The sequence below is a fragment of the Callithrix jacchus genome, chromosome 5 (genome assembly GCF_049354715.1).
Source record: "Callithrix jacchus isolate 240 chromosome 5, calJac240_pri, whole genome shotgun sequence".
Taxonomy (NCBI): Eukaryota; Metazoa; Chordata; class Mammalia; order Primates; family Cebidae; genus Callithrix; species Callithrix jacchus.
The window spans coordinates 96550964-96577406 of NC_133506.1; the positions used below are offsets into that span (position 1 = coordinate 96550964).

Genomic DNA, 26443 nt, shown 5'->3' on the forward strand with positions numbered 1-26443 from the left:
GGTGTTATATTTTATCCAGCACCTTGCAGTGTCAGCTGCAAAAGGATGAGCTTCCTGTGTTTTTGGTTGTGACATTGACTGGAATTTGCTGTGATAGTATTTTACTACTTCAGGACAAACTGAGCTATGGTTTGTTTGTTTGTTTTTTGCCCGTAATAAAAATTTACTTGTAAGAAAAAAGGATAATCTAGCAAACCTGATTGATTGGATTTTTGATATAGATGTCCAAAACATTAATATTCTCTGTTCTTTTTCAGGAAGTATGCATATTTTTTCATTTTAATAAGGTTTATGCAGACATTTTCATTTTGTAGATGGAAGCAAAGTATGGTTGGCCACTCAGTTCTCTCAAAATTTAAGCACAGTAGCAGGCACATGTATTAGCTGATAATTAGTGCTATAGGGGAAAATAAAGTAGAATAAGGGGAAAAGGTGGTGATAGAGAAAAGGCATCTGAATGTTGTTATTTTATTTAGTTAGTTAGTTTTTGAGCCAGAATCTTGTTCTGTTGCCCAGGCTGGAGTGCAATGATGCCATCTTGGCTCCCTGCAACCTCCGCCTTCCAGGTTCTAGCGATTCTTCTGCCTCAGCCTCCCATGTAGCTGGGACTACAGGCATGCACCACCATGGCTGGCTAATTTTTGTAATTTTAGTAGAGACGGGGTTTAACTATATTGGGCAGGCTGATCTTGAGCTCCTGACCTCAAGTGATCCACCCACCTTGGCCTCCCAAAGTGCTGGGATTACAGGCGTGAGCCACTGTGCTGCCCCGCCTGAATGTTGTTATTTTATATAGAATGGTTAAGTCTGTCAGATAAAGTAATACTTGAGTAAGTGAGAAAGAAAACCATGAAGATATCTGGGGGAACCACTTTTATCAAGAGAATATAGCAAAGGCCTTGAGTTACAGGTGTGCTTGGTATGTCCAAGGAACAATAAAAAGGCCAATTTAGTTGGAATGATGTGAAAGCGGAATGGTAGAAAATGAAGTTATAGAGATTATTAGATAGTGGGGTGGGGGGCAGATTATATGTTGCCCTATAGGACAATGTGAGTCCTTTGACTTACCCTGAGTGAGATGGAAACCACTGGAGGGTTTTGAGTAGAGAAGTAATAAAATATGAGTTTTTTTTTTTAATACACATGATCAGTTTAGATCTTATGTGGGAAGTAGGCTGAACCGAGTCCAATTGAGGTATCTGAATAATCCACGTTTGAGGATGGTCATTTAGATCATGGTGTAGCAGTGAGGTTGAGGTTATGAGAAGTTTTTAGATTCTGCATTTATTTCAAAGGTAGAGTTGGCCTAGAATGTTTTCTTGTATTGATTATGGACTACGATAGAGAGTAGAGTGAAGATGATTAGTGTTTAGCCTGATTCAGTAAATGAGTGGAGTTACCACTAATGGAGATGGCTAAGAGTAATGGAGAAGTAGGTTTGGAGGTTGGATATCAAGAAAGATGTAATTAGACTTGAGGATCCTATTAGACACTCAAGTGGAGTTGTCAGATGTGACTTTTTATACATAAATCTGTTGCTGAAGGGAAAGGATTTGTTGTTGGCTTACAGGTAAGGATGAGATCATCTAGGAGTAAGTTTAGATAGAAAACGGATTGGAAGAATGAGTCCTAGATGAGTTTAAAGTTTGGAGAGATGAAGAGGACTCAAAACAGGAGATTAAGAAATGGCCTGCAAGAAAAGAGGATCAATAAAAGAGAATAGTGTCCTGGAAGCCAACTGAGGACAATGTTTCAAAAAGGAAAGAGAACTCAACTATGTCAAATACACTGAAAGATCTAGTGAGTTGAGCTTTGATCACTGAGAAGTGATCATTAAATTTGGTGACCTGCAGGTAGGTCATTGGTGTAGGTCCTGTGGAGTTAAAAAAATTGCTGGTGTCAGGATACTAGATGGAATGTACTTATAAGAGGAAATTGTGATGGGAAGAGTGGAATGCTTAAATTTTCAATTATGGGAAGAGGAAGTTACTATAATAAAGATGTCATAAGACTATGGTAGTTAATGTCTGAGTTGGTGGTGTCTTTAATGAATAGATCTTTAGAGTAGAAAAGATGAAAGAAACGTGAGGCTCGTATATGTGGCTGTGGCTATTTGAATTATTAGATGCCTCTAGTTGGTATAAAACCAACATTGTAAATGGGCTAATGGTATCTGATTCAACTATTTGATTTATTTGCCTGCTCTAATATCTGAGTAGTGTGTCTGATGATTGCATGCAGAACTTTGCCTTCCAAGTATTTATATTAGAATAGGTTAACCTTCGATAACAATGCTTTGTGTTGTCTTTGTATTTACACACACACACACACACACACACACACACACACACACAGAGAGAGAGAAAGAGAGAGAGAGAGAGAGAGAGAGAGAGAGAGAGAGAAGGAGAGAAGCACTTTAGCTAAAATATAAAGACCTCACACTTAGATTTAAGTGATAGGGGTTGCAGCTTTTTCTGTCTTGTGCTTTTATTAGCCTTGTCAGATGCAGTTATAAAGGAATCTACCTAGGTGTTGTATGAAGTTTTTTCCTACTGACTTTTTTTAGGTTATTGACTCTTAAAATGGAAATTTATATTTTACACCATTCTTCCCTTTTTAGAAGAGATTCATGACTCAAATTTGACAGTGGGATTTCTGGACTACAGTTATATGGAATGATTCCCAATGGGCAAGTGAATTTCAGAGATTATTTTGTATTTCACTCACTCAGCCAGGCAGCGTAGTAACTTTGGAGCCTGGACTACCTAAGTTCAGTCCTCTTTCTTTCACTGTCTAACAGTGGGCAAATTCCTTAGCCTTTTGGTTTCTTATTTTTTTCATGTGTAAAATGGGGTTAATAGTGTCTTCTGTAGAGAGTGCTTTGAAGATTAAATTATAGAGTAGTTCTTAGGATATTGTTAACACTTAGTATTAGCTATATGTGAAGGTGGTAGAAAGGTCCAAAAGGTCTACCTGGTGATAGCATTGGATCCCACAGGTTAAGGGATTAGTTCTGTAAAACTGCCCCCTAGACATCTTCACTAGTTAATCATGATTGATTAAATCATTGGCCATTAGTAGTCAGCTCAACTTTTAGCCCTCTCCCCTCCCTAGAGGTTAGGAGTGGAGTTGAAAGTCCCAACCCTCTAATCATTGTTTTTCTCCAGTGGCCAGCCCCCATCCTGAGGCTATCTGTCTAGCCGCCCCCCACCCAGCCTTGGGTCAATTCATTAGTGTACAGAGTCATTTATCACCTTGGAGATCACAAGAATTTTAGGAGTTGTATGCCAGAAAAAGAGATGAAGACCAAATATATATTTAACAATATCGCAACCACTAAGAAATTACAATTGAGGGATGCTATTGATTTTAAGACTTACCCCAATGTCAGAGATGTTAATGTATGTAAAAATGTGCATCAGCTTGTAGAATTTATACTACTAAGCTTCTTTCTAGACTAAACATGGGATACAGAAGGAATATGGGTAGGAGCTCTCATCTCTAAATATGTTGGCAGTGTCCTCATATGTCCCTGCAACATGTCTGAATGTCATGTTGATGCCTTCTGGGATCCTGATTGTCCACTGTAGAAGGACTCCTGGCTAGTTGTTTTTAATTTACAAATGAAATTTAAATAATATTTTAATTCCACACAGATTTAATTAAAATACAGTAACTCCAGCAGGTTGAAGAGTGCTAAAGAAGAGGGATAAGGCAAGTGAAAAATTGGATTTATTAAATGTTTAAAGAAATTCAGTTTACTGATTTGGGGGTGTACTTTAGCAAACAAAATATGGCTTATTGGCAGTGTACTGCTTTACTGAACTGATGAAATAATTTGTAATTAAATATACCGGTTTTATGCAAGTAGAAGTTATGAAGTACAGTTATTTTTGAAAACCGTTTGATTTCCAAATATATAATGCCCTTACAGTGTTACCAGATAATTGTTCCTTTGTAGATAGTAGAAAGGTAAATGAAAACTAATTATAAATTTCAGGTTGTGCACGTTGTAGTTAAGATAACTTAAAATTTCACTAAACTTATGTTTTCTTGTTTTAATTTTAGGGTGAAAAGGTAAACTATGAAAAGTTTAGAAATTGGCTTTTTCTAAACAAAGATGCCTTTACCTTCTCTCGATGGCTTCTCTCTGGAGGTGTGTATGTTACCCTTACTGATGATAGTGATACTCCTACTTTCTACCAAACTCTGGCTGGAGTCACACATTGTAAGTAATGATATTTCATTGTTTTCTGTTTGCCTTTTTATATATAATTGGCTGGTAATATGAGAATATGCTTATAAGGGAGAAATTTCTTTAAATTTTAAAATTTTTTTATTTTTTTGAGTTAGGATCTTGCTCTGTCCCAGGCTGCAGTGCAGTGGCACGATTGTGGCTTATGGCAGCCTTGACCTAGGAGGCTCAAGCAATCCTCGCACCTCATCCTCCCAAGCAGCTGCACTCGCCACCATGCCGGGCTAACTTTTTTCTCTTTTGCAGAGACTGCAGGGTCTATGTTGCCTATACTGATCTTGAACTCCTGGGCTCAAGTTATCTTCCCACCTCAGTTTCCCAAAGTGCTGGGATTACAGTTGTGAGTTGCTGTGCCCAGCTGAGAAATTTTTTTTTTTTGGTCAGTGTTTTGTTTTTTCAAAATGCAATAAAAAGAAATGCTGCAGCATGGAAAATATAGCCCTCTGTGAACTGTCCTTATCCAAGCTGTATTAGTTTCCTAGGGTTGCTGTAACAAATTACCACAATTCATAAACTGAAATAAGACATTTACTCTTAGTTTTTATCAGCTGAAATTAAGATGTTTATAGGGATGTGTTCCCTCTGAAGTCCTGTTATAGAACCAGAATGGAGTCTGCTTACCTGGCTCAGTAAAAGCAGATATCTACACCAGAGTTTTTGTAGCAGTAGAAAGGAAGATGCTTATTTATAGGGCATCAAGCAAAGTGGACCAGGCAGATAAATGCTCAAAGCCTGACCTCCCTAAGGCTCGCGGGTAAGGCAAGGGTAAGTTTCAGGAATATAGAAGCTACAGGGAAAAATCGTAAATCAATACATGGAGGATACTCATTGGTTTTGGCCTAAAGGGGTAGGATATCTTGAAGGAGGAGCTTACAGGTCATAGGTAGGCAGACAGATTAAAAGATTTTCTCATTTGCAATTGGTTAAGGAAGAGAGGCATCTTTTTAAAATTTGAGGTCAGCAGGAAAGAACATTAACTGGCTCATGGGTGTGACTCCCTCCAGGCCCCTCAGGAAGAAATTTATTTATTTTATTTTAATTAATTAATTAATTTGAGATGGAGTATTGCTCTGTCGCCCAGGCTGGAGTGCAATGACATGATCTCAGCTCACGACAACCTCCGCCTCCCAGGTTCAAGTGATTCTTCAGTCTCAGCCTCTTGAGTAGCTGGTATTACAGGCGCCTGCCACCACGGCTGGCTAATTATTTTGTATTTTTAGCAAAGAAGGGTTAAAACTGTTGGCTAGGCTGGTTTCAAACTTCTGACCTCAAGTGATCGTCCTGCCTTGGCCTTCAAAGTGCTAGGATTATAGGCATGAGCCATCGCACCAGGCCGGGGAAGAAATTTAGAACAAAGAAGGATGGTAAGCATTCAGTCTTTAGTTCCCCTGTAGTCTTAAGGTCTGATCAGCTCAGTGGGGGTCCTTGATTGGGGGGTCTGTGCTTCTGAATGACAACTTAGGGACACATATTAAGATGTTATCTTTAGTTGTTATAGGGAAATTAAACATCTTCTTTTAGGCTGCTATTACTTCCTGGCGTAATAAGTTACTTACTTCTCAGGGCTGGCTAGATGCCTGGATTTTCCTTCAGCCACTCAAAAGGTGCTTCCTGCTCTGCCTCAGTCCCTAGAGAACAATTATTCTTTGCCTCTTCCATTTTTGGTGACCCCAAGCATTCCTTGGTTTGTGGCAGCATCTCCCATTCTTTGCAACTCTGTCTTCACATGGCCTTCTCTGTGTGTTTCTGTGTCCTTTCCTCTTTGGATTCAGCGCCTGGGCTAAATCCAGGATAATTTTACTTCAAGATCCTTAATTGGATTATATTATTATTCGGATATATCATTATATCCGAAAAGACCCTGTATCCAAATAAGGTCATATTCTGAGGTTCCAGATAATCATGAATGTTTAGGAGACAGAATTCAATTCACTACACAGGCCTAAGTGTTAATTTCTACTGTTCTTCTTTCTGTTGGAAACAGAAAACTGTTAATACCGATACACTGCATTTCTTTCTTTTTTTTTTTTGAGACCGAGTCTTATTCTTTTTTGCCCAGGCTAGAATGCAGTGGTGTGATCTCAGCTTACTGCAGCCTCCGGCTCCAGGATTCAAGTGATTCTCCTGCCTCAGCCTTCCATGTAGCTGTGATTACAGGCATGCACCACCATGCCTGGTTAATTTTTGTATTTTTAGTAGAAACGGGTTTCACCATGTTGGCCAGGCTGGTCTTGAACTCTTGACCTCAGGTGATCCGCCCGCCTCAACCTCCCAAAGTGCTGGAATTACAGGCATGAGCCACCATGCCTGGCCTGCTTTTCCTTATCCTTTTTTCTATCACTGAAATGCCTTCTCCTTTGCTTCTATCTGTTAAATCCTAACAATCATCCATGAAGACTTAAATCACATACCCTTTTTTGTTTTATGAAATCTTTCTTATCAGAAATTATCTCTCATTCCTCTGAACTCTGATAACACCTTACTTGTACCCTTCCTCAATGAATGTATCCCATTCATCTTTGTATTATAACTGTGGCATTCTGCTTATTTGTACATGTCGTGTCTTCTAATTTATAGGAGATATTCTGTCTTACCTCTGCCCCACGCCAAGCCTAAATAAGTATTTGTTGACTGAATAGAGGAATTGGGGTGTCAGGAGCTATTTGTTCCTATTCTTTTATATGATTTAACTACTAATTACATACCAGTGACTTTTTCCTGTTTTCATTCTGTTGTTATTAAAAGTTCTGACTGATAAGTTCTGGCTTGAATAGGCACTGAGCTTGATTCTACTACTTTTCAGTGCCCTTGTCTTTGTTTTAAATAGGAAAGCCTTTTTAAAAAATTATTTTGATTAAAATATTGAGGGAACCTTTTTATACTCACTGCATAAACTCTAACTTACCTTCATATTTAAATTGTCATATGGATATTCTGTTGAACTTTCACTTTTATTTGTGATTGTATGGTAAATTATTTTTCTGTTAATATTGTCAAGAGTGTGATTGACCGCTTTCCTTAAATGCCGTGTTGTGTTAAAGAAAAAATGATTCTGCTTTTTGTTAAAACAGTGAGGAAAACATTTTTCAAGACTATTCCAATTAAGGGTATCGCAGTAGGGGAGAGAGATCAGCTCAAGTCTCACTATAAACAAGGACAAGTGGGGATTTATAGCCAAGGATTAAGGTGAGGTGGTCAGTGGAGAGAAAAATTGCTAAGAGGAGACGTCAACGGTAGGGGATTCTTGCTAAGGCAGTCCAAGATGAGGGGAATGACTATTGCTGGATTCTTATCCAAAACTGGCCTATGACAGACCAATGACAGGAAGGGGAGCAAGAATGAAACTTAGTAGAAGTGAGCTTAAAGGAATCTAAAAAATTTGGTCAAGGAGCTAGTCTTAAAAATTTACTTTGAAAGTGGAAGCTGCTTATTGTCTGTTTTTGAAGCACCGTATTATTAGAGAAAGCAAACTTATTTATAAGTCAAATAATTTTCAATATGTTAAAATTCGCTCCATTTTATTTGAAAATAATCTTTTCTATTTACCTTTTTATTAATTGGGAAGTTTTTTGGATTTTTAATAGTGTTTAAAAGTTAAAAATACTTTTGCCTTGTTAAAAAATCTTGAATTAGGCCAAGCATGGTGGCTCATGCCTGTAATCCCAGCACTGGGAGGCCGAGGCGGGTGGAGGTCAGGAGTTTGAGACTAGCCTGACCAACACAATGAAACCCAGTCTGTACTAAAATACAAAAATTAGCCGGGCATGGTGGTAGGTGCCTGTAATCCCAGCTACTCGGGAGGCTTAAGTAGAAGAATTGCTTAAACCGGGAGGCCGAGGTTGCAGTGAGCCGAGATCCCGCCACTGCACTCTAGCCTGGGTGACAGAATGAGACTCTGTCTCAAAAAAAAAAAAAAATACTGAATTATTTGAAACAAATATTCCTGTAGCTTCATTGTTTCACCTACAAATAATGACCTTCTAATTTCTAATGATTGTTTTCTTTTTAGTTTCATGTGTTCCCAACATCTCTGCAGCATTTTAACATTGTTGGCCATTCAGTTTTCTTCAGACTCCTCCTTTGGCTTTTGAAACATTGTAGTTTCCTAATATTCTTGTTATTTCTTACGAGCCTTTTACCACCTCCTTTTTTTTTCTTTTTTTTTTTTTGGAGACAGTTTCACTCTTGTCACCCAGGCTGGAGTACAATGGCATGAACTCGGCTCACTGCAACCTCCTCCGCCCAGGTTCAAGCGATTCTCCTGCCTCAGCCTCTCGAGTAGCTGGGGTTACAGGCATTCACCACCACCCGCGGCTAATTTTTTTTTGTATTTTTAGTAGAGACGGGGTTTCTCCTGGAAACTCCCGACCTCAGATGATCCACCCACCTCAGATTCCTCGGCCTCCGAAAGTGCTGGGATTACAGGCATGAGCCACCGTGCCTGGCCACCTCCTACTTAAAATATAAGTTATTTCCACCGGATCAGCCCTTCACTCTTTTTTGTTCTTGGATGATGTACATGCTTTGCTTCATCATAGCCATTTCCATGCTTCACCTATCCATCCTATCTTTGCAGGTGATACCTAGATGAACTTTACTGCTCTTGAGGTATTTCTGAAACTGCAGATTCATTTTAATAAATGCCTCTTGGTTATATTTTCTAGCACCTAAATCTCGTATCTAAAGCCAAATTTCTCTTTCCCTGCCTTAATCCACCTAACGGTGTAATTTTAAAAAAGGCAAACATGTTCTTCCTCCTGCGTTTTGTATCCTGGTTGATAGTATTTGTAATTCTAGTGTCTAACTTGACTCACCTTTGACTTTTCCTTATCAAGCTTTATATTAGATCCTATTCATCTTAACTCAGCCATATTTCTTGCATCTTTCTCTCTTGCTGCCATCATTACAAGTTTCTTATCTTACTTGTCTTACTGCCTCTCAATGATACAAAAGGGTGAAGGGCAATGCTTTTTATATATTTTTAATTCACCTTAAATTTCTTTTAATTACTTTATTTCTCTGTTCAGAAATTTAACAAATTCCTTAACATGGCTTCAGAGTCTCCTAGTTTCCTATCCTTGACTTAAATTTTCCATGCTCATTTCTCCTCACATGTGTTATTTGCTTCAACTGCAGAGCACTGGTCAATATACCATGACAACACTATGAACTTTTATTTTATAGCTACCCTATATATATTACTCCTAATCTTCCTTCATTTAAGAATGTACCTCATCTTTCAGCCCTTGACAATTGAGATAATTCTTTGTCATCAAAGAGCAATTCAGATGCTGCCTTTTCTGTCATGCCTGCTAATTTCTCTTTAATTTCAGTTAATTTATTTTACTGTGTGCAACAGTTTACATTTATATTTTACTTCTGCAACACTTTACGTTTCAATTAAAGCAATTAATTTGTTTTTTGCCCTATCTCTGAGTCTGTTAGAAATGGCTTTGTTTACACCCACAAGTTGCAAGCCCCTTGAGAATATGACTCAAGTCCTATTCCTCTGAGTTTTTCTTGGTTTAGTGGGCTAAATACATGTTGTTGGATTGAACTTTTCAGCCTCTTAAAGTGTACAGTCTAAGTCTTGATTTAAACATTCGATTCGCTCTGAAGTGAGCAGAAGGTATGTGTCCTCTTAGGATTGTAAGGCTAAAGCTATACCAAGGAGAAGGACCAAGATAAATCATGTTTATATAAGGTTTAACAACTTCATAGCATGGGAATGTTCTCATACGGGTAAACTCTGTTTGGCCAGGTGCAGTGGCTTACACCTGTAACCACGGCATTTTGGGAGGTTGAGGCAAGCAGATCATGAGATCAAGAGATCGAGGCCATCCTGGCCAACATGGTGAAACCCCATCTCTACTAAAAGTAGCAAAAATTAGCTGAGTGTGGTGGTGCATGCCTGTAGTCCCAGCTACTTGAGGCTGAGAATCACTTGAACCTGGGAGGCAGAGGTTGCAGTGAGCTGAGATCGGGCCACTGCACTCCAGCCTGGTGACAGAGCAAGACTCCATCTCAAAAAAAAAAAAAAACAAAACAAAACGGTAGGCTATGTCTTTAGGGGGAAATGAATTATGATATTTATACATTTAAAGAACTGTTGAAAGTTGCAAAGTTTTACCTTCTAAAACTTTTGGTTACCTAAATACATTGATTAGCATTAACTTTAGGCACTTGAAGGGTCAGTTTGCTTTAAATGCCAGTAAGATTTTATCTGCTCTTACAATGTAGCCATTGATTTCCATGGTAGTCCTTGAAATTAATCGGTAGTATATGGCAAAAGCCTGAAGAAATATGCTATTTTCTCAGTTGTTTATAACATTCTTATTTGCTGGCATCTTAGTTGAATTTTGTAATATCCTTGTTTCTTGTAAGAGAAATACTCTCAAATTTCAAATCAACCATAAATCTATGGTATATTGGTAGTTACCAGCTATATTGTGCATTGGAATTATTTGGAGAGAGTATTAAAGTGCAGGTTACTGGTTGGCAAAGATTTTTAGTTAGTGGGCCCTAGGACTCTGTACTTTACAGACATCCAGGGTGATGGTGATATAGATGGACCGTGAACTGCATTTTGAGAAACACTGATAAAATATTTAGTAGTTATTCAACCTCTGTGTCACACAGACTACCCCTGCCACTTAACTCTTGCTGTGGGAAATAGATTTAATCTCTTTGAACTTCTTTTTCCTCCTTTGTAAAACAGGTATAATGATACAATATACCTTATAGGGCTGTTTTAAGGAGTAAATTAGGTAATACCGTTTATTATTATTATAAGTACTCAGCCCTGTGCCTGGTATACAGCATGTGTTTTATAATGAATATTCATCCTCTCATATTAATGAACATTTTGCTTTGTGAATGTCAGTGGTCTTTACCCCTCTGTCTTTAGAGAATAATTGTTTTGGGATCAAGCAGTTTTCAAATAGAGGGCTGTAGATCAGTATAAAAATTAACTTGCCCAGATCTGTAGAAAGAAAGTGTTTTTCTTACCACTTTGTTTACTTTTATTTTATAATTTATAAAAAAAAAGAACCAACAATAAATTTATTCGACAGGTGAATTGCCACGGGCTTCAGGCAAGCAGCCACTTTCTTAGTGGATCTTATATGAAAGCATTATCACAAAGTAATAATTAGTGCTAAGTTTCTTGAGAAATTCTGACATGGTTAGGTTTACAATTTGATGACTATGATTTATATTACCTATAAATTCTCACTCTGATTCTGGCTAAACAATTCACTATTGATGTCTTTGCAGGCTCTTCTTCTCAAATAATACTTGGTACATTGAACTGTTCTAATAATGTGTTAGGAATTTAGAAACGTGATAAAAATAGGGACTATTATTAACTGATTTATAAATAGACATTTATTTTAAAGCATCAGCAACTCCATTTAAATTTGTGTAAAGAGCCAAGGTGTCTAGGAAACAAAAAGGAATTACAACTTTTAACTTGTAAATAACATTTATATTAGCATGCAGATGCCTTTAGTTACTTTTTCATACACAAGTATAAAGTAAAATTTGAAGTCACAGTAAGTTGAACACACTGCCATGTTTAATCATATTTTGTTCTCTTTTATGTAAATCGCAAAGGAAACTGGGGAACTATTTGTATTCAATACAGACTTAGAATAATTAACTTTATTTGATTTGGCCAGGTGTGGTGGCTCACCCCTGTAATCCCAGCACTTTGAGAGGCTGAGGGAGGCGGATCACCCGAGGTCAGGAGTTCAAGACCAGCCTGGCCAACATGGTGAAACCCTGTCTCTACTAAAAACACATAAATTAGCTGGGCATGGTGGCATGCACCTGTAATCCCAGCTACCTTGGAGGCTGAGGCAGGAGAATCCCTTGAGCCTGGGAGGCAGAGGTTGCAATGAGCCGAGGCCACACCACTGCACTCCAGCCTGGGCAATAAGAGTGAAACTCTGTCTCAAAAAAAACAAACAAACAAAAAACTTAATTTACCCAAGATTTTAGATTTTGTCGTGGCAGGTGCATTTTTCTGAAGTGCAAATTTCAAACTATTGTTACCTTATCTATTATTAAGAAGTAGAGTCAAACTTTAGCTCAAAGTTGAAGTTTTTCTGGTTTAATACATCTTAACTAATTTTTAATCAAGATGTTTGTATTTTTCTATTATAATTTGCTATTTAAATACATTATTATTATTATTATTATTATTATTATTATTATTATTATTATTTGAGACAGGGTCTGGCTCTGTCGCCCAGGCTGGAGTGCAGTGGCCCTATCTAGGGTCACTGCAACCTCAGCCTCCCCACTATGTTTCCCAGGCTGGCCTCAAACTCCTGGCCTAGGATTACAGGTGTGAGCCGTCATGCCTGGCTATTTAAATCCTTTAGATTTTATTAGTAAAATTACTTGTGAAATATAGACAAAGTTCTTTTTTTTTTTTTTTGAAACATTTTTTATCTGCTTCCCAGACAGAAGTGCAGTGGCGCAATTATGGCTCAGTGCAGCCTCGACCTCCCGGCTTAAGGGATCCTCCTGCCTCAGCTTCCTGAGTAGCTGGGGCCACAGGTGCATTTTATTACCACACCTGGCTAATTTCTAAAACTTCTTTGTAGAGTCGGGGTCTCATCATGTTGTCCAGGCTGGTCTCAATCCTCCCGTGCCACAGACTGCCAAAGTGCTGGTATTATAGGTGTGAGCCGCTGTGCCCAGTCAACAGGATTAGTGACAAGTTAATCTTTAAAGCCATTTGTACTGAAGGTACAAGAGAACAGATATGATGTTTGTGATGATGCTGAACATCTCGATGATGATCTTCAGAGTCAGAAAGCCTGTTTTGGGAGCATAAACATTCTGTGTAATTACAAGTTTGAAATAAGTTAGTACAGTTCTTCCCTCTCCTCCCCTGATTCTACTTTCAATGCTCAAACCTATTTTTGCTTTTTCTTGTAATAGACTTTCCTTGTCCATTTTGTCCATAGTTACTTAATACATACAGTTTTGGAGTTTGAAGAGACAGACTATAAACTTAAAATGTAATTAGTTTTAATTGATTAGTTTTCATCAGCCTTTCACTATTTAAATCTGTGCATGCCATCCCCTATCCTGTAGTACATGAATAGTCTTCTCCAAGCACAGTCTAGTCAGCTGCAAGTCGTCTTCTCTTTGAAATGTCTACATTGTGACTAAAATGCCTACTATTTAACAAGGGGTTGTAGTGGGTTTTGAGATACATAACTTTTATGTGTTGTTTTATAAAATTAAGGAATTAGTTTAGTGTATAGGGTTTAAAGATTAAACTTAACAGGAGAAGGAGAAGGGGTTTCGTTAGTTTAGTCTAGAGTAGTTAGTAGTCATGGACTCTAGTTAAATCTTTTTTGGTACTATGGGATGTTATTTTTCTGTTTTTCTTGGCATCTTTAAATTTTTTTGAACTCTTTGAAGAGTATTTTTTATGACTTTAGACTGTTTAGTATAAAAACAATAGTTTTTTTTTTTAAAGTAGTATATAAACCTCCTTGGGAGAGGAATAGTAAATTTAAGTTTTGACGATTTTGAAGAGTAACTTTAGTTAGGGATTTTACTTGGGTATGTAACATATTTATGGCTGACTGGAGATTTTTTAAATTAGTATTTATTAGTTGAGATAAGGATATTAGTTTAGGGTTTTTTTGGACTAGAGTGGCAATGTCGATAGTTGTCGACTTAGTTATGTTAAGGCCAGCCAGAAGGGTCACAAGGAGTGGGACAGTTCGGCGTGATTCTTAGACCATGAACTGCCTAGTAAATCTGTGTGCCTCTCCTTCATTATCCTCTTATCTGTTAGTGATGTAAGGCTTACAGCCATTTTAAGTAGATCTCAGAAGGTCATTGCTCCTGAGAGGAGGTTGTTTTTCAAAAACGTTAAAGAAATGTGTTACTGTATGAAAATACTTGGATATTGTGCCGGGCTTTTTGGATGAGGATTCACTTCTGGCATTAAAGAGTTGTTGTCTGCTGCTGGAGCCTTTGGTGAGGTGAGACCTGATTAGGATGGCCCAAAGTGCAGACCAAGAACTACTTAGAATGTTGGGAATATGGTATACTGCTGTTGTGACCCAGAAAAAATTATACCTATAGGTGGGTGATAATTTCATTCTTATTTAGCCAATAGAGTATAAGTTTTAATAGTGACTTAGGAATTTCAAATAAAAAGAGTAACTACTGAAATTACTGCTTCAGACTTCTTTAAGGGAAAATAAGGTTTAATTCCCACTTCCTAGCAATTTACCTGCCAATTCATGTAAAATGTTTGGTAATAATACTATAATATATATATAAAATCTACTTTAGCTTGCTTTTGACAAATGTTTGATTGAGGTATGTGCAGTCTGTATCCAGAAAATGAACAGAGCACATAAACCTAAAAGTCAGCACTAAAGGATGGTTTTCATTGGTGACCATGACCAATCTGATCATTTTTTTTCTTGTAAATATGTTCTATTTGTCTTTCCACACTTCTGCTGCAGCAAAGAAATTATGCTTTTTGAGGAGATTGATAAACATAGTTTTCAAAGTAAAAAAAATTCGTTAATATGATTTTTCTATGTTCCAATTTACTGTATTATGTAAACACCAATTAATCAGAAGTACTAATAAAATACCTATTATATTCTCAATACTGAGAAGTTTAGAAATAGGAACATGGTTTCTACTATCAAGACTGCTGTCTCCCTCCTTTTTTTCAGGGTCAGATTTTTTACATGCTGATCCACTACTTGGAACTGTTTAGGACTTTAAAAACCTAATGTTCTCTGGAGGAATGAAAGAGGCTTCTTCTTTTTCTTTTTCTTTTTTTTTTTAGCATCATAAATGGAATAGACAGACACCTTATTTAGGAATCTCAATTTACATATCAGACTCCTTTGGTGTTCTCCCTACTGCTAAAATTTTTAAATACTCTCTTCTTTTAAATAAATTCAGTTATCTCAATATTTGAAGTAGATACTTTAGTATTAAAAAATGAAAGCAACATTCTTTAGTATGAGTATATATTTTATTTTATTACAAAAAAAGTTGAAATAGGGTCTCACTGTGTTGCCCAAGCTGGTTCTAAACTCCTAGACTTAAGCAATCCTCCTACCTCAACCTCCCAAAGTTCTGGGATTATAGGTGTGAGCCACCACAGCCGTCCATTATATATTTTAAAAATTAGATCCCATTTCAAAGTAATTAGACCTTTGCAAATCTTGACCCATCAGGAGATTACAATCTAGTGAATTAGTTATTTAGTTTAAAAAGCAAAACTGTGTGACACAGTATATATTTCTCTGTGAAAATTTTATCTTTATTGTGTTATACTTTTTTTTTTTTTTTTTTTTTTTTTTAAATAAAGTCCATCACCCAGGCTGGAATATGGTGGTGCAACTACAGCTCCCTGCAGCGTCAACCTCCCAGGCTCAAGCCATCCTCCTACTTCAGTCTACTGAGTAACTGGGACTACAGGCATGCCCTGTATATCTTTCTAAGTTTTTTTTGTTTGTTTGTTTTTAAAGACAAGGTTTTACTATATTGCCCAGGCCACTCTTGAACTCCTGGACTCAAGTAATCCTCATGCCTTAGCCTCCAAAAATGCTGGAATTACAGGCATGAGCAACTGCACCTGGCCTATTATATTTTTCTTGATGATCTTGGTGCAGAATTTTTAAATTAATTTAGATGATTGATTATTTTAAACTATGAGCTAGGATTTTGTATAATTTGGGAAATCATGCAATGGAATAGGTTATAGAGTGAAAGTATTGGAAATAATCTTCCCAAACAACTCAGGTGATTTCAATTAAATCTAAGTATTACTAGGTTTACAGTTACATGAAAACATGCAATTATTATTATATGGTCTTAATTACCTATATGCTCAGTGTTTCGCATACAACAAAATATATTACTGATGTAATAAAAGCAACAAGTAATACAAATTTAAAAAGTAGTAGTAACACATTTTTTAAAAACTGGCAAAAATAAAAATTATAATGTTAATGGTTATTTTAAGATGGTAACATTGGCCAGGCGCGGTGGCTCATGGTAATCCCAGCACTTTGGGAGGCCGAGGCAGGCGGATCACAAGGTCAAGAGATCAAGACCATCCTGGCCATGGTGAAACCCCGTCTCTACTAAAAATACAAAAATTAGCCAGGCATGGTGACACACGCCTGTGGTCCCAGCTACTTGGGAGGCTGAGGTGGAAGAATCGCTTGAACCCAGGCGGAGGTTGCAGTGAGTTGAGATTGCGCCACTGCACTCCAGCCTGGTGACAGAGTAAGACTCCGTCTCAAAAAAAAAAGATGGTAGCATTAGTTGTGATGCTCTTTCTACATTTTCTAGATTGTCAATAATAAAAGTATAAAATTGCTTTTATAATTAAGGATAATTAATAAAGAAATTGTAAGTATAAGAAATCATATCAAAGGCTATGGAGATGACTTAATTTCCACTACCCATGTTTTCTTTCCTATTCGTAGTTGGGACTACAGGCATGCTCAACTAAAGTAGCATTTCAAATATGTAAGTTACATTTATACTCTTATTTTCTTAATTGAACAGAGGAATGATACAAAGCAAAATTTTAAAAACTTTTGATATAAAAGGTCACGATGGCTGGGTGCGGTGGCTCATGCCTATAATCCTGGCACTTTGGGAGGACAGAGCTAGAAAATTGTTTGAGGCCAAGAGTTCAAGACCAGCCTGGTCAACATAGTGAGTCCCCATCTGTACAAAAAATTTTTTAAATTAGGTGGGCATAGTGGTGCAAGCCTGTAGTCTTAGCTACTCAGGAGGCCGAGATGGGAGGATCACTTGAGCCTGGGAGGCAGAAGTTGTAGTCGGCCATGATAGCACCATTGCATTCCAGCCAGGCCAAGTGAGTGAGACCCTGTCTCAAAAAAGAAAAAAAAAAGTCAAAATATAGTTACAATTAATATTCAAAATCTCTTGTGATATAAAGAACATTTGTGTAATTGTGTTAGAAATAAAAAGTATAATCCTAAAAATATTTGTTGTTCACAATTTGAATTAAGATTTTACTTTCTTATTATTTTATTTTATTTTTTAATTTTTTTGATGCCCTGTCACCTAGACTAGAATACAATGGCACAATCTTGGCTCACTGTAACCTCCACCTCCTGGGTTCAAGTGATTCTCCTGCCTCAGCCTCTTGAGTAGCTGGGACTTCAGGCACCTGCCACCACACCTAGCTAATTGTTTTTATATTTTTGGATTTTTAGTAGAGATGGGGTTTTGCCATGTTGGCCAGTCTGGTCTTGAACTCCTGACCTCAAGTGATCTGCCTGGCTTGGCCTCCTAAAGTGCTGGGATTACAGGTGTGAGCTACTGTGCCCAGCCAAGATTTACTATCTTAATATTTTTTCTTGATTTTTTAATCAATGAAATTTTTTTTTTTTTTTGAAACAGAGTTTCACTCTTGTCACCCAGGCTGGAGTGTAGTGGTGCAATATCTCAGCTTGCTGAAACCTCTGCCTGCTGGGTTCAAGTGATTCTTCTGCCTCAGCCTCCCAAGTAGCTGGGATTACAGGTGTGCGCTACCATGCCTGGCTAATTTTTTTTGTATTTTTAGTAGAGATGGGGTTTCACCATGTGTCCAGACTGGTCTCAAACTCCTGACCTCAGATGATCTTCCCGCCTTGACCTCCCAAAGAGCTAACTGGCGTGAGTGACCATGCCCTTCCAAATGAAATATTTCTGATACATTTCTGAAGAATTGTATTTTTTTCTATTATACATCAAGTTGTAATAACACTCATCTTCAGAATTATTTCTAAGTTTCAATAGTGATTTGGTTTAAGATGAATGAGACCAATATATAATTCAGTATAATATTTGAGCTTCTGACATCTGAAATTTATTTTCCAGTGTTTTTTTTTTTAGCATTCTATAAATACACAGGTGTGTACTTTATAAATTTTATAAATTCTATAAATACATTTCTGTAAATACACAGGTGTGTATTTATGAAAATAGCTTGCTAAGTATCATTTGTAAATGTATTGGTGGCAGTGCTTTCTCTGTTGGGGACAATTTTGTTTCTTACAAGACACTCAGCAATGTCTGGAGACATTTTTTGGTTGTCGCATCTTGGATGCTGCTACTGGCATCTAGTGGTTGGAGGCTAGAATACAGCTAAACATCGTACAGTGAATATGCCCGACATCCTCCTGCCAAAAAGGATTATCTTATCCAAAATGTCAATAGTGTCAAGATTGAGAAACTGGGGTCTATGATATTGAGAAAAGATGTTTGGTTTAGTGATTTCACCAAGTCCTAATGAAATAACAGGCGCAATTCTCTTGCTCCTCTCCAAGATTAAGGTGACATAAATAATTAACAATACAGAAGCATAATAAAGACAATGAAGGTTGATTTCAATTTTTTAACTTTTAAAGTTATGTTACCTTATAGCCTTGTCACTATGTGGTTTATGTAATAATTACCCTTAGTAATTAGTAAGTAATTAGTTCCCTTTAAATGTCAAGAGGACTGTTTGTAGGGGTTACCAAGTCAAGAAGTTTCCAGGAGAGCAGTCTTCTTTATAAAATGCAGATGAGATAGAATCAGTGTACTTGACTCCAGGTACATATTGTCAAGACCACTTTTGTTTTCTGCCATGGCAGATATAGTCCTTCTCACAGACTTTTCCTTCTATGTCAGAATAAATTAGAACAGTGTCTTACTGAATATCTTACTACTTTCATCTACTGGTGTGTGATAACATGTACAAATGTTTGTATTCCCAATACAGGATTTTTGCTTTCAAAAGAATCACTCTTAGGCTCTTGAACTAAAAACCTCTCTGGCTGGACATGGTGGTTCATGCCTGTAGTCCCAGCACTTTGGGAGGCCGAGGCAGGCAGATCACGAGGGCAAGGGATTGAGAGCATGCTGGCCAACATGGTGAAACCTCGTCTGTACTAAAAATATAAAAATTAGCTGAGGGTGATGTCATGCGCCTGTAGCCCCAGCTACTCGGGAGGCTGAGGCAGGAGAATCACTTAAACCTGGGAGGCAGAGGTTGCAGTGAGCCGAGATCATGCCATTGCACTCCAGCCTGGGCAACAGAGCAAGACTCCATCTTAAACAAAACAAAACAAAAACAAAACCTTCTCTTTTAGGTTTTAGACATAATGCGCATCAGGATAAGGTAGGGGGAAAAAATAGAGGAAAATTAGATAGTTTTATGTCCTGGGAAGCCCTTGAAGGTCAAGCAAAAGGAAGATAATTTCTCTTAAAATTTTATGTAAGGCTGGACATGGTGACTGGGCTGGTAACCCCAGTACTTTGGAACACTAAGGTGGAAGGATCGCTTGAACCCGGGAATTTGAGACCAGCCTGGGCAATGTAGTGACCTCTTCTCTACAAAAGATAAAATAGTAACCAGTCATGGGGGTGCACACCTGTAGTCCCAGCTACTCAAGAGGCTGAGGGCGGGATTGTTTAAGCCAGGGAAGTCAAGGCTGCAGTGAGCCATTAATGATGCCACTGCATTCCAGCCTGGACAACAGAGTGTGGCCCTGTCAAAACAAAACCAAAAAACCCTATATAAAATAGTGGGGTGTATGTATTTATTTATTCAGTGCTTTACATGACTATGGTATTTCTTGCACAAATGCAGTACAGATACACATACTGATATAACTATGTCTTAATTATCTTGCTGATGGGAAAAAAAGTTTTTCCCCTGAAGTTTTTATTAAAACTGCTGGGGAGGCTGGGTATGGTGGCTTATACCTGTAATCCCAGCACTTTGGGAGGCTGAAGCAGGTGGATCACTTGAGGTCAGGAGTTCAAGACCAGCCTGGCCAACATGGTGAAAACTCATCTATTAAACATACAAAAATCAGCTGGGTGTGGTGGCGGGCACCTGTAATCCCAGCTACTCCAGAGGCTGAGGCAGGAGAATCACTTGAATCTAGGAGGAAGAGGTTACATTTGAACTGAGATCACACCACTGCACTCTAGCCTGGGCAACGGAATGAGATTTTGTCTTTGGAAAAAAAAAAAATGCATACATATATATATATATATATAATACATACATACATACACACACACACACACACACACATATGTATGTATGTAATCAAATGCTTTGAAGGCCCTGGAAATTTAGGGTACTTTGTTCTTGTCTTCCCAGGTAACTTAAGAGTTACCTTACTAAACTGACCTAACAGGAAAATAAATAAATACATACATACAGAAAGAAAGAAAGAGAGAGAGAGAGAGAGAGAGAGAGAGAGAGAAAGTTACTAGATGCCAAGGTCATGTCTGGTACTAATTGTTATCTTTTATTACAGTTAGCATTATCCCGAAGAAGGGTGTGAGGGGGTATATGTGTATATGTATATATCAAATAGCTCAACAAATAATTTTTTTTTTAGATGGAGTCTCACTCTGTTGCCCAGGCTGGAGTGTAGTAGTATAGTCTCGGCTCTCTGCAACCTCCGCCTCCCAGGTTCAAGTGATGATTCTCCTGCCTCAGCCTCCTGAGTAGCTGGGATTACAGGCACATGCCACCACGACCAGCTAATTTTTGTATTTTTAGTTTCACCATGTTGGCCAGGCTGGTATTAGACTCCTGAACTCAGGTGATCCACCTGCCCTGGCCTCCCAAAGTGCTAGGATTACAGGTGTGAGCCACCACGCCCAGTTAATAATTCTCATTTATTCATTAAACTTATTTATTGCGTGCTCAAAATGTGCCTGGGATTATTCTGGTGTTAGACTATAACAGTGAACAAAACATACCAGAAACTTTGCCCTCAAGCATATGTTCTAGTTAGGGGAGACTCTCAATAAACAAATCAACTCAATAAATTTTACTGTATTAGAGTTGATAAGTATTATGGAGTGAAATAGAACAGGGAAGATGGGTAGAGGACTATCTTTGAATGGGGTGCTGTTTGGATGGTGTGAGAATGTGGCATTTGAGTAAAAATCTGGAGTTGTGGGAGTAAGCCATGCAGGTATCATGGAGAAGTATCGAAAGGTTTTGAGACAGAGGAGTAGTATCATTAGCCTTATTCTGTTTACATTTTTCCTCTGAAATATTTTTTTTTAGTATTGAAATTAAACTTCATCCCATGTTTTTGTGAATTGTCTGTCTTTGTCTATCTGTTGTAGTCTTCGTGGATTCTAATTGTATATATTGATGATTTAACTCTTTATTAGACACTTCACTTGTCTGAAGAATGCCCTTTAATATTCTTTTTGGTGTGGTTCTGCTATTTCCACTTTGTCAAAAAAAATCTACTTTGTGTTTATTTTTGAATAATATTTTCACAAGATACAGAATTTGAGGTTGGCAGTTTTGTTTTCTATTTCAGCGCTTCTTCCCTGTTGCTTTCTGGCTTTTGTTCTGAAGAGAAACTATTATCTTGGTTCTTTTGTTTGTAATGTGTGTTTTCCCCCATCTTGCTCCTTTTAAGATTTTTTTCTTTATCACTAGTTTGATTATGACTTGCCTTATTACGGTTTTGAGTTTTCTAACACAAGGTTCATTGAATCTCTGGATCTGTGGGAATATAGTTTTCATGAATTTTAGAAAGTTTTCAGCCATTATTATTTCAAATATATTCTGCCTATCTCTTTCTGGGATCCCAATTGTATGTATGTTTGATATTATCTTACATGTCTCTAAGATTCTAATACGTTTTTAGCCTTTTTCCTCTTTATGCTATCATTTAGTTTCTCTTGCCTAGGCTTCAAGTTCACTAATCTTTCCTCTCTAGTTTCTAATCTGCTGTTAAGTCCTCTAGTGAATTTTCTTTAATTTCAAGTATTATATTCTTCATCTTTAGTAGTTCCAGTTGATACTTTTTTATAGTTGCCATTTCTTTCCTAGGTATATGCATGTTTTTCTTTAATTCCTGAGATACTTATAAGAGATACTTTAAAGCTTTGCCTGCTAAATACATCATTGTTATTTCTAGGTCTTTTTCTAGTGACTAACTTTTAATCCTGATTTTGGGTCACATTTTTCTACTGCTTTCATGTTTTTTTTGGATGAGAGACATTGTGGATATTATGTGGCTGAGCATCTGGATTGTTATCTCTCTTTAAAAAAGGAAGTTGTGGCTGGGTGCTGTGGCTCATGCCTGTAATCTCAGCACTTTGGGAGGCCGAAGTGGGTGGATCCCAAGGTCAGGAATTTGAGACCAGCCTGACCAAGATGGTGAAACCCTGTCTCTATAAAAAATTAAAAAAATAGGCTGGATGTGGTGGCTCAATGCTGTAATCCAAGCACTTTGGAGGCCAGTGCGGGCGGATCACCTGAGGTCAGGAGTTCAAAACCAGCCTGACCAACATGGTGAAACCCCATCTTAAATAAATAAATAGTAATAAAAAATAATAATAAATTTAAAAAAGGAAGTTGTGTTTTATTTTGATAGGTAGTTAAGTTACTTGTGCATCAGCTCCATATTTTTCAGGATTGTTTGTAAGATTTGTTGAGACAAGTTTGGAGTAGTCTTTACTCTAGAATTAGTTTTTCCCTACTTATTAAGTAGAGACCCACTGGAGTCCACAAATGCTTCCACTGTCTAACAAAGTGTTTCCACTCCAGCTGGTCACAACTCAGACATCTCCCACCACTGCATGAGCTTTGGTACTTTATTAGCTTATAGCTTCCCAGCTTTTGGGCTAGGTGTGATGGACTCATGCCTGTAAGTAATCCCAGCACTTTGGGAGGCCAAGGCAGACAGATCACTTGAGGCCAGGAGTTTGAGACCAGCCTGGACGATACAGCGAAACTCCAAAAATACAAAAATTAGTGTGGTGGCACATGTCTGTCATCCCAGCTACTCAGGAAGCTGAAACACGAGAATCCCTTGAACCCAGGCAGGTGGCGGAAGTTGCAGTGAGCCAAGACCATGCCACTGCACTCTAGCCTGGGTGACAGCGAGATTCTATCTCAAACAACAGCAACACACAAAACAAAACAATTTCAATGTGTTTCACTTTGTATATACACAGCTTACTATTCTACCAAAACTCAGTAAGACACCTGTGCAGGTTTCTGGAGCTTTTTTATAACTCTTTCTTCTCGAGTACTCTGTTCTGCAAAATTCAGCTACCTCACCTCCAACCTATCTTCTTAACTTCTTACAGTCTTCATCCCTTGTTAAGGTTTGGAAAGAGATGGTGAGAAAAAATTCAGGGCAATGAAAAGGCTCACTTTGTATATTTCCTTTGTCTCAAGGATCACAGTTTTGTACTGCTTATTCTCTAATTTCTAGAAACAGTTTTATATATTTTATACAGTTTTCTGGTCATTTGTGGTAGGAGGGCAAATCTGGTGCTAGTTACTCCATTATAGATAGAATTTGAAATTTCTATATTTACATTTTAATAGGATCACTTTGGTTCCTGTGTTAATTGACAAATGTCTTGTATATGCTTTCTAAATTTTACTTTAGTTCCTTTGAGAAAAACAAACACAGATAAAATGGTTTAGAGCCTATCTGCAATTTTTGATGTATATTCTGAGGAATGAGGAAAAATGTGCATGGTTTCATGGCTTTGCTAATATTATCACATAGTTAATACTACTCCACCTCCTCTGTCACTTTTGACTTTTTTCATTTATTCAATAAGTATTGAAGTGTAAGTCATTCATTGTGTTGACAGGATGAATCAAGCATGGGTTCTGCCATTATGATGTTTACAGTCTTGTGGGAGAGAAGCTGTACACAGAAACATTAAATCCAAAATAGAGATTGAAAATAAACAAAAACGGCCAAGCATGGTAGCTCACACCTGTAATCCCAACACTTTGGGACTACTTGAGGCCAGGAGTTTGGGACCAGCCTAACCAACATAGTGAGACCCCAGCTCTACAAATTTTTTTTTAAAAATTAGCTGGATGTGGTGGCATGCACAGGTAGTTCTAGCTACTTGGGAGGCTGAGGTAGGAGGATGGCTTGAGCCCAGGAGTTTGAGGCTGCAGGAAACTGTGATCATGCCACTGTACTCCAGCCTGGGAGTGACAGAGCAAAACCCTGTTTCTTTAAAAAAAAAATAATAAAATCAGTACAGGTAAAAGTGGTGTGGGAAACCCAAAAGAAATAGCTTAGTTGTATATTATCTTAAATGTTGGATTTAAACAGCCTACTTGAATGGAGAATTGTAGATTTCTTTTTTTCTGTTTTGAAGCTTCATTTTGGTTTAATTTTTCTACCATTTTGGATATAATAAATTTGAGTTTTATTTTTGGTTGTGATTGGAAGATATATTATCAGGATGAACTGAACTCCCGAGAAGAGAATTCTGAGATTTTATAATCTTTTTTGATTTGACCCTTAGTGGAGGAATCAGACATCATTGATCTGGAGAAACGCTATTGGTTATTGAAGGCTCAATCCCGCACTGGACGATTTGATTTAGAGACATTTGGCCCATTGGTTTCACCACCTATTCGTCCATCTCTAAGTGAAGGTAGGAATCATTCTGTTTTCTACATATGTTCATTGGTAAACGTACCTGAGCCCATCTCATATTTTAACTCACATTTTAACTCTGAGTGACCCTCTTCTTATGTTTTCAGGTTTCTTCTAAATAGTGTAATGGAGTGGGGAAAAACGAATAGGAATTAATATTATAGTTTTGAGCTTGATATTCTACCTGTTAATAACCTTGCATAAATTAGTGTAGCTCCCTGCACCTGAGGATGCTCATGTATAATATGTATTTGACCAAGTCAGTGGTTGTGATACTATGTTTCAGTAAGGTGCATTAGTAGCTGCTGCCTGGAGTCACATGGCGGCCACTGAATGGGCAGAGCTCCATGTTTTCACACAGGACCTCATCTCTTCCTCCAGTAGGGTGCCTCTACTTTTTTTCTTTTACATAAGAAGATTCCACTGCTATACCCTCCCCTGCAAAAAACGATTAAGAAACTACTGGACTAGATTATCTCTGAGGTGCTCTCTAGCTTTAAACTTATTTATGTTCCTTTTTTTTTTTTTTTGAGACAGAGTTTTGCTTTTGTTACCCGTGCTGGAGTGCAGTGGTACAATCTCAGCTCACTGCAACTTCCACCTTCCAGGTTCAAGCAATTCTCCTGCCTCAGCCTCCTGAGTAGCTGGGATTACAGGCACATGCCACCACATCCAGCTAATTTCGTATTTTTAGTAGAGATGGGGTTTCTCCATGTTGGTTAGGCTGGTCTCAAACTCCCAACCTCGGGTGATCCACCCACCTCGGCCTCCCAAAGTGCTGGGATTACAGGCATGAGCCACTGCACCCAGCCTGCTGTTACTGTTTTTTAAAATAAAGAGTACAAAGAGTAATTGTGAGCACATCATAAAAATCATATTTGGAATATGAAAACTTGGGTTCCACTTCCATCTCTGATCTTTTTAAACTTATAGTTGGCAAGTCAGGTAATCTTCTCTGAGCTTTAGTTTTCAAATCGCTAAACTGAGAACACTGCATTATATTCTTGAAATATACAATTTGTATTCTTTACATTTCTAGGGTACTTGGAAGTACTTGTCAGGGGATCCAGGGCAGATAGGGCTCTGGGTTTCTACCTACTTCAGCAACAGTGCAGTGTGTTTTTACCTTTTCAGAATTGGAATTGATGTATCATTTCATTTGAAAACAAAATTATTTCATTTCTGTTTTTTATAAAATATTTGAAAACCACAGCATGAGATTATAAATTCCCTTTGTGAAATTTAAAATATTCATGTATAAAAGATTAAGCAGTACAGACACTGTAGTAGAGAATTTCTTTCTCTCGTGTTGCATGGTAGTGTATCTTTCTTTGACTCATGAAGGAGCTTTATGGGAGCTTATTAATGATATCATAGTGTATCATTTAATAAGAAGTTCAGATTTTCTTTCTTTTTTCCTTTTTTCTTCTCAGTCTTTCTAAGTAAGGATAATTGTTATAATTTCTGACCTTTTTTTGGTTTTTAATATTTATGTCAAAATTATATAGGCATTTTAGCCATTAAAATTATGGCAGATAAATATAAATAGACATAACCAAACACTAAAGGTTTATAATATGTTTTCTGCCATGATCACAAGTTTCAGTTGTAATTATACCAAGAGAAAAAGAGATACTTCCTGAAACATTAGAAACTGCTAATACATTTTTTTAAAAGTTCAATTTATGGGAAACAGTCTTTTTTT

The 26443-nt window shown here is 37.6% G+C and overlaps 1 protein-coding gene across 7 annotated transcripts in view; it reads left to right on the plus strand.

Annotated features, from left to right (window-relative positions):
• The window catches only part of USP32 (ubiquitin specific peptidase 32), a 248828-nt gene that overhangs the window by 126133 nt on the left and 96252 nt on the right, over nt 1-26443 (plus strand). For 6 of the 7 annotated variants that reach the window (XM_035300720.3, XM_035300721.3, XM_008996980.5 and 3 more), the window contains exons 5-6: nt 4069-4228; nt 24605-24736. In XM_035300720.3, coding sequence (XP_035156611.2) covers nt 4069-4228; nt 24605-24736 — 292 coding nt within the window. Of the gene's footprint in view, nt 1-4068; nt 4229-14106; nt 14372-24604; nt 24737-26443 lie in introns of those variants that run through there. The other variant, XM_035300722.3, reaches the window with a different exon arrangement.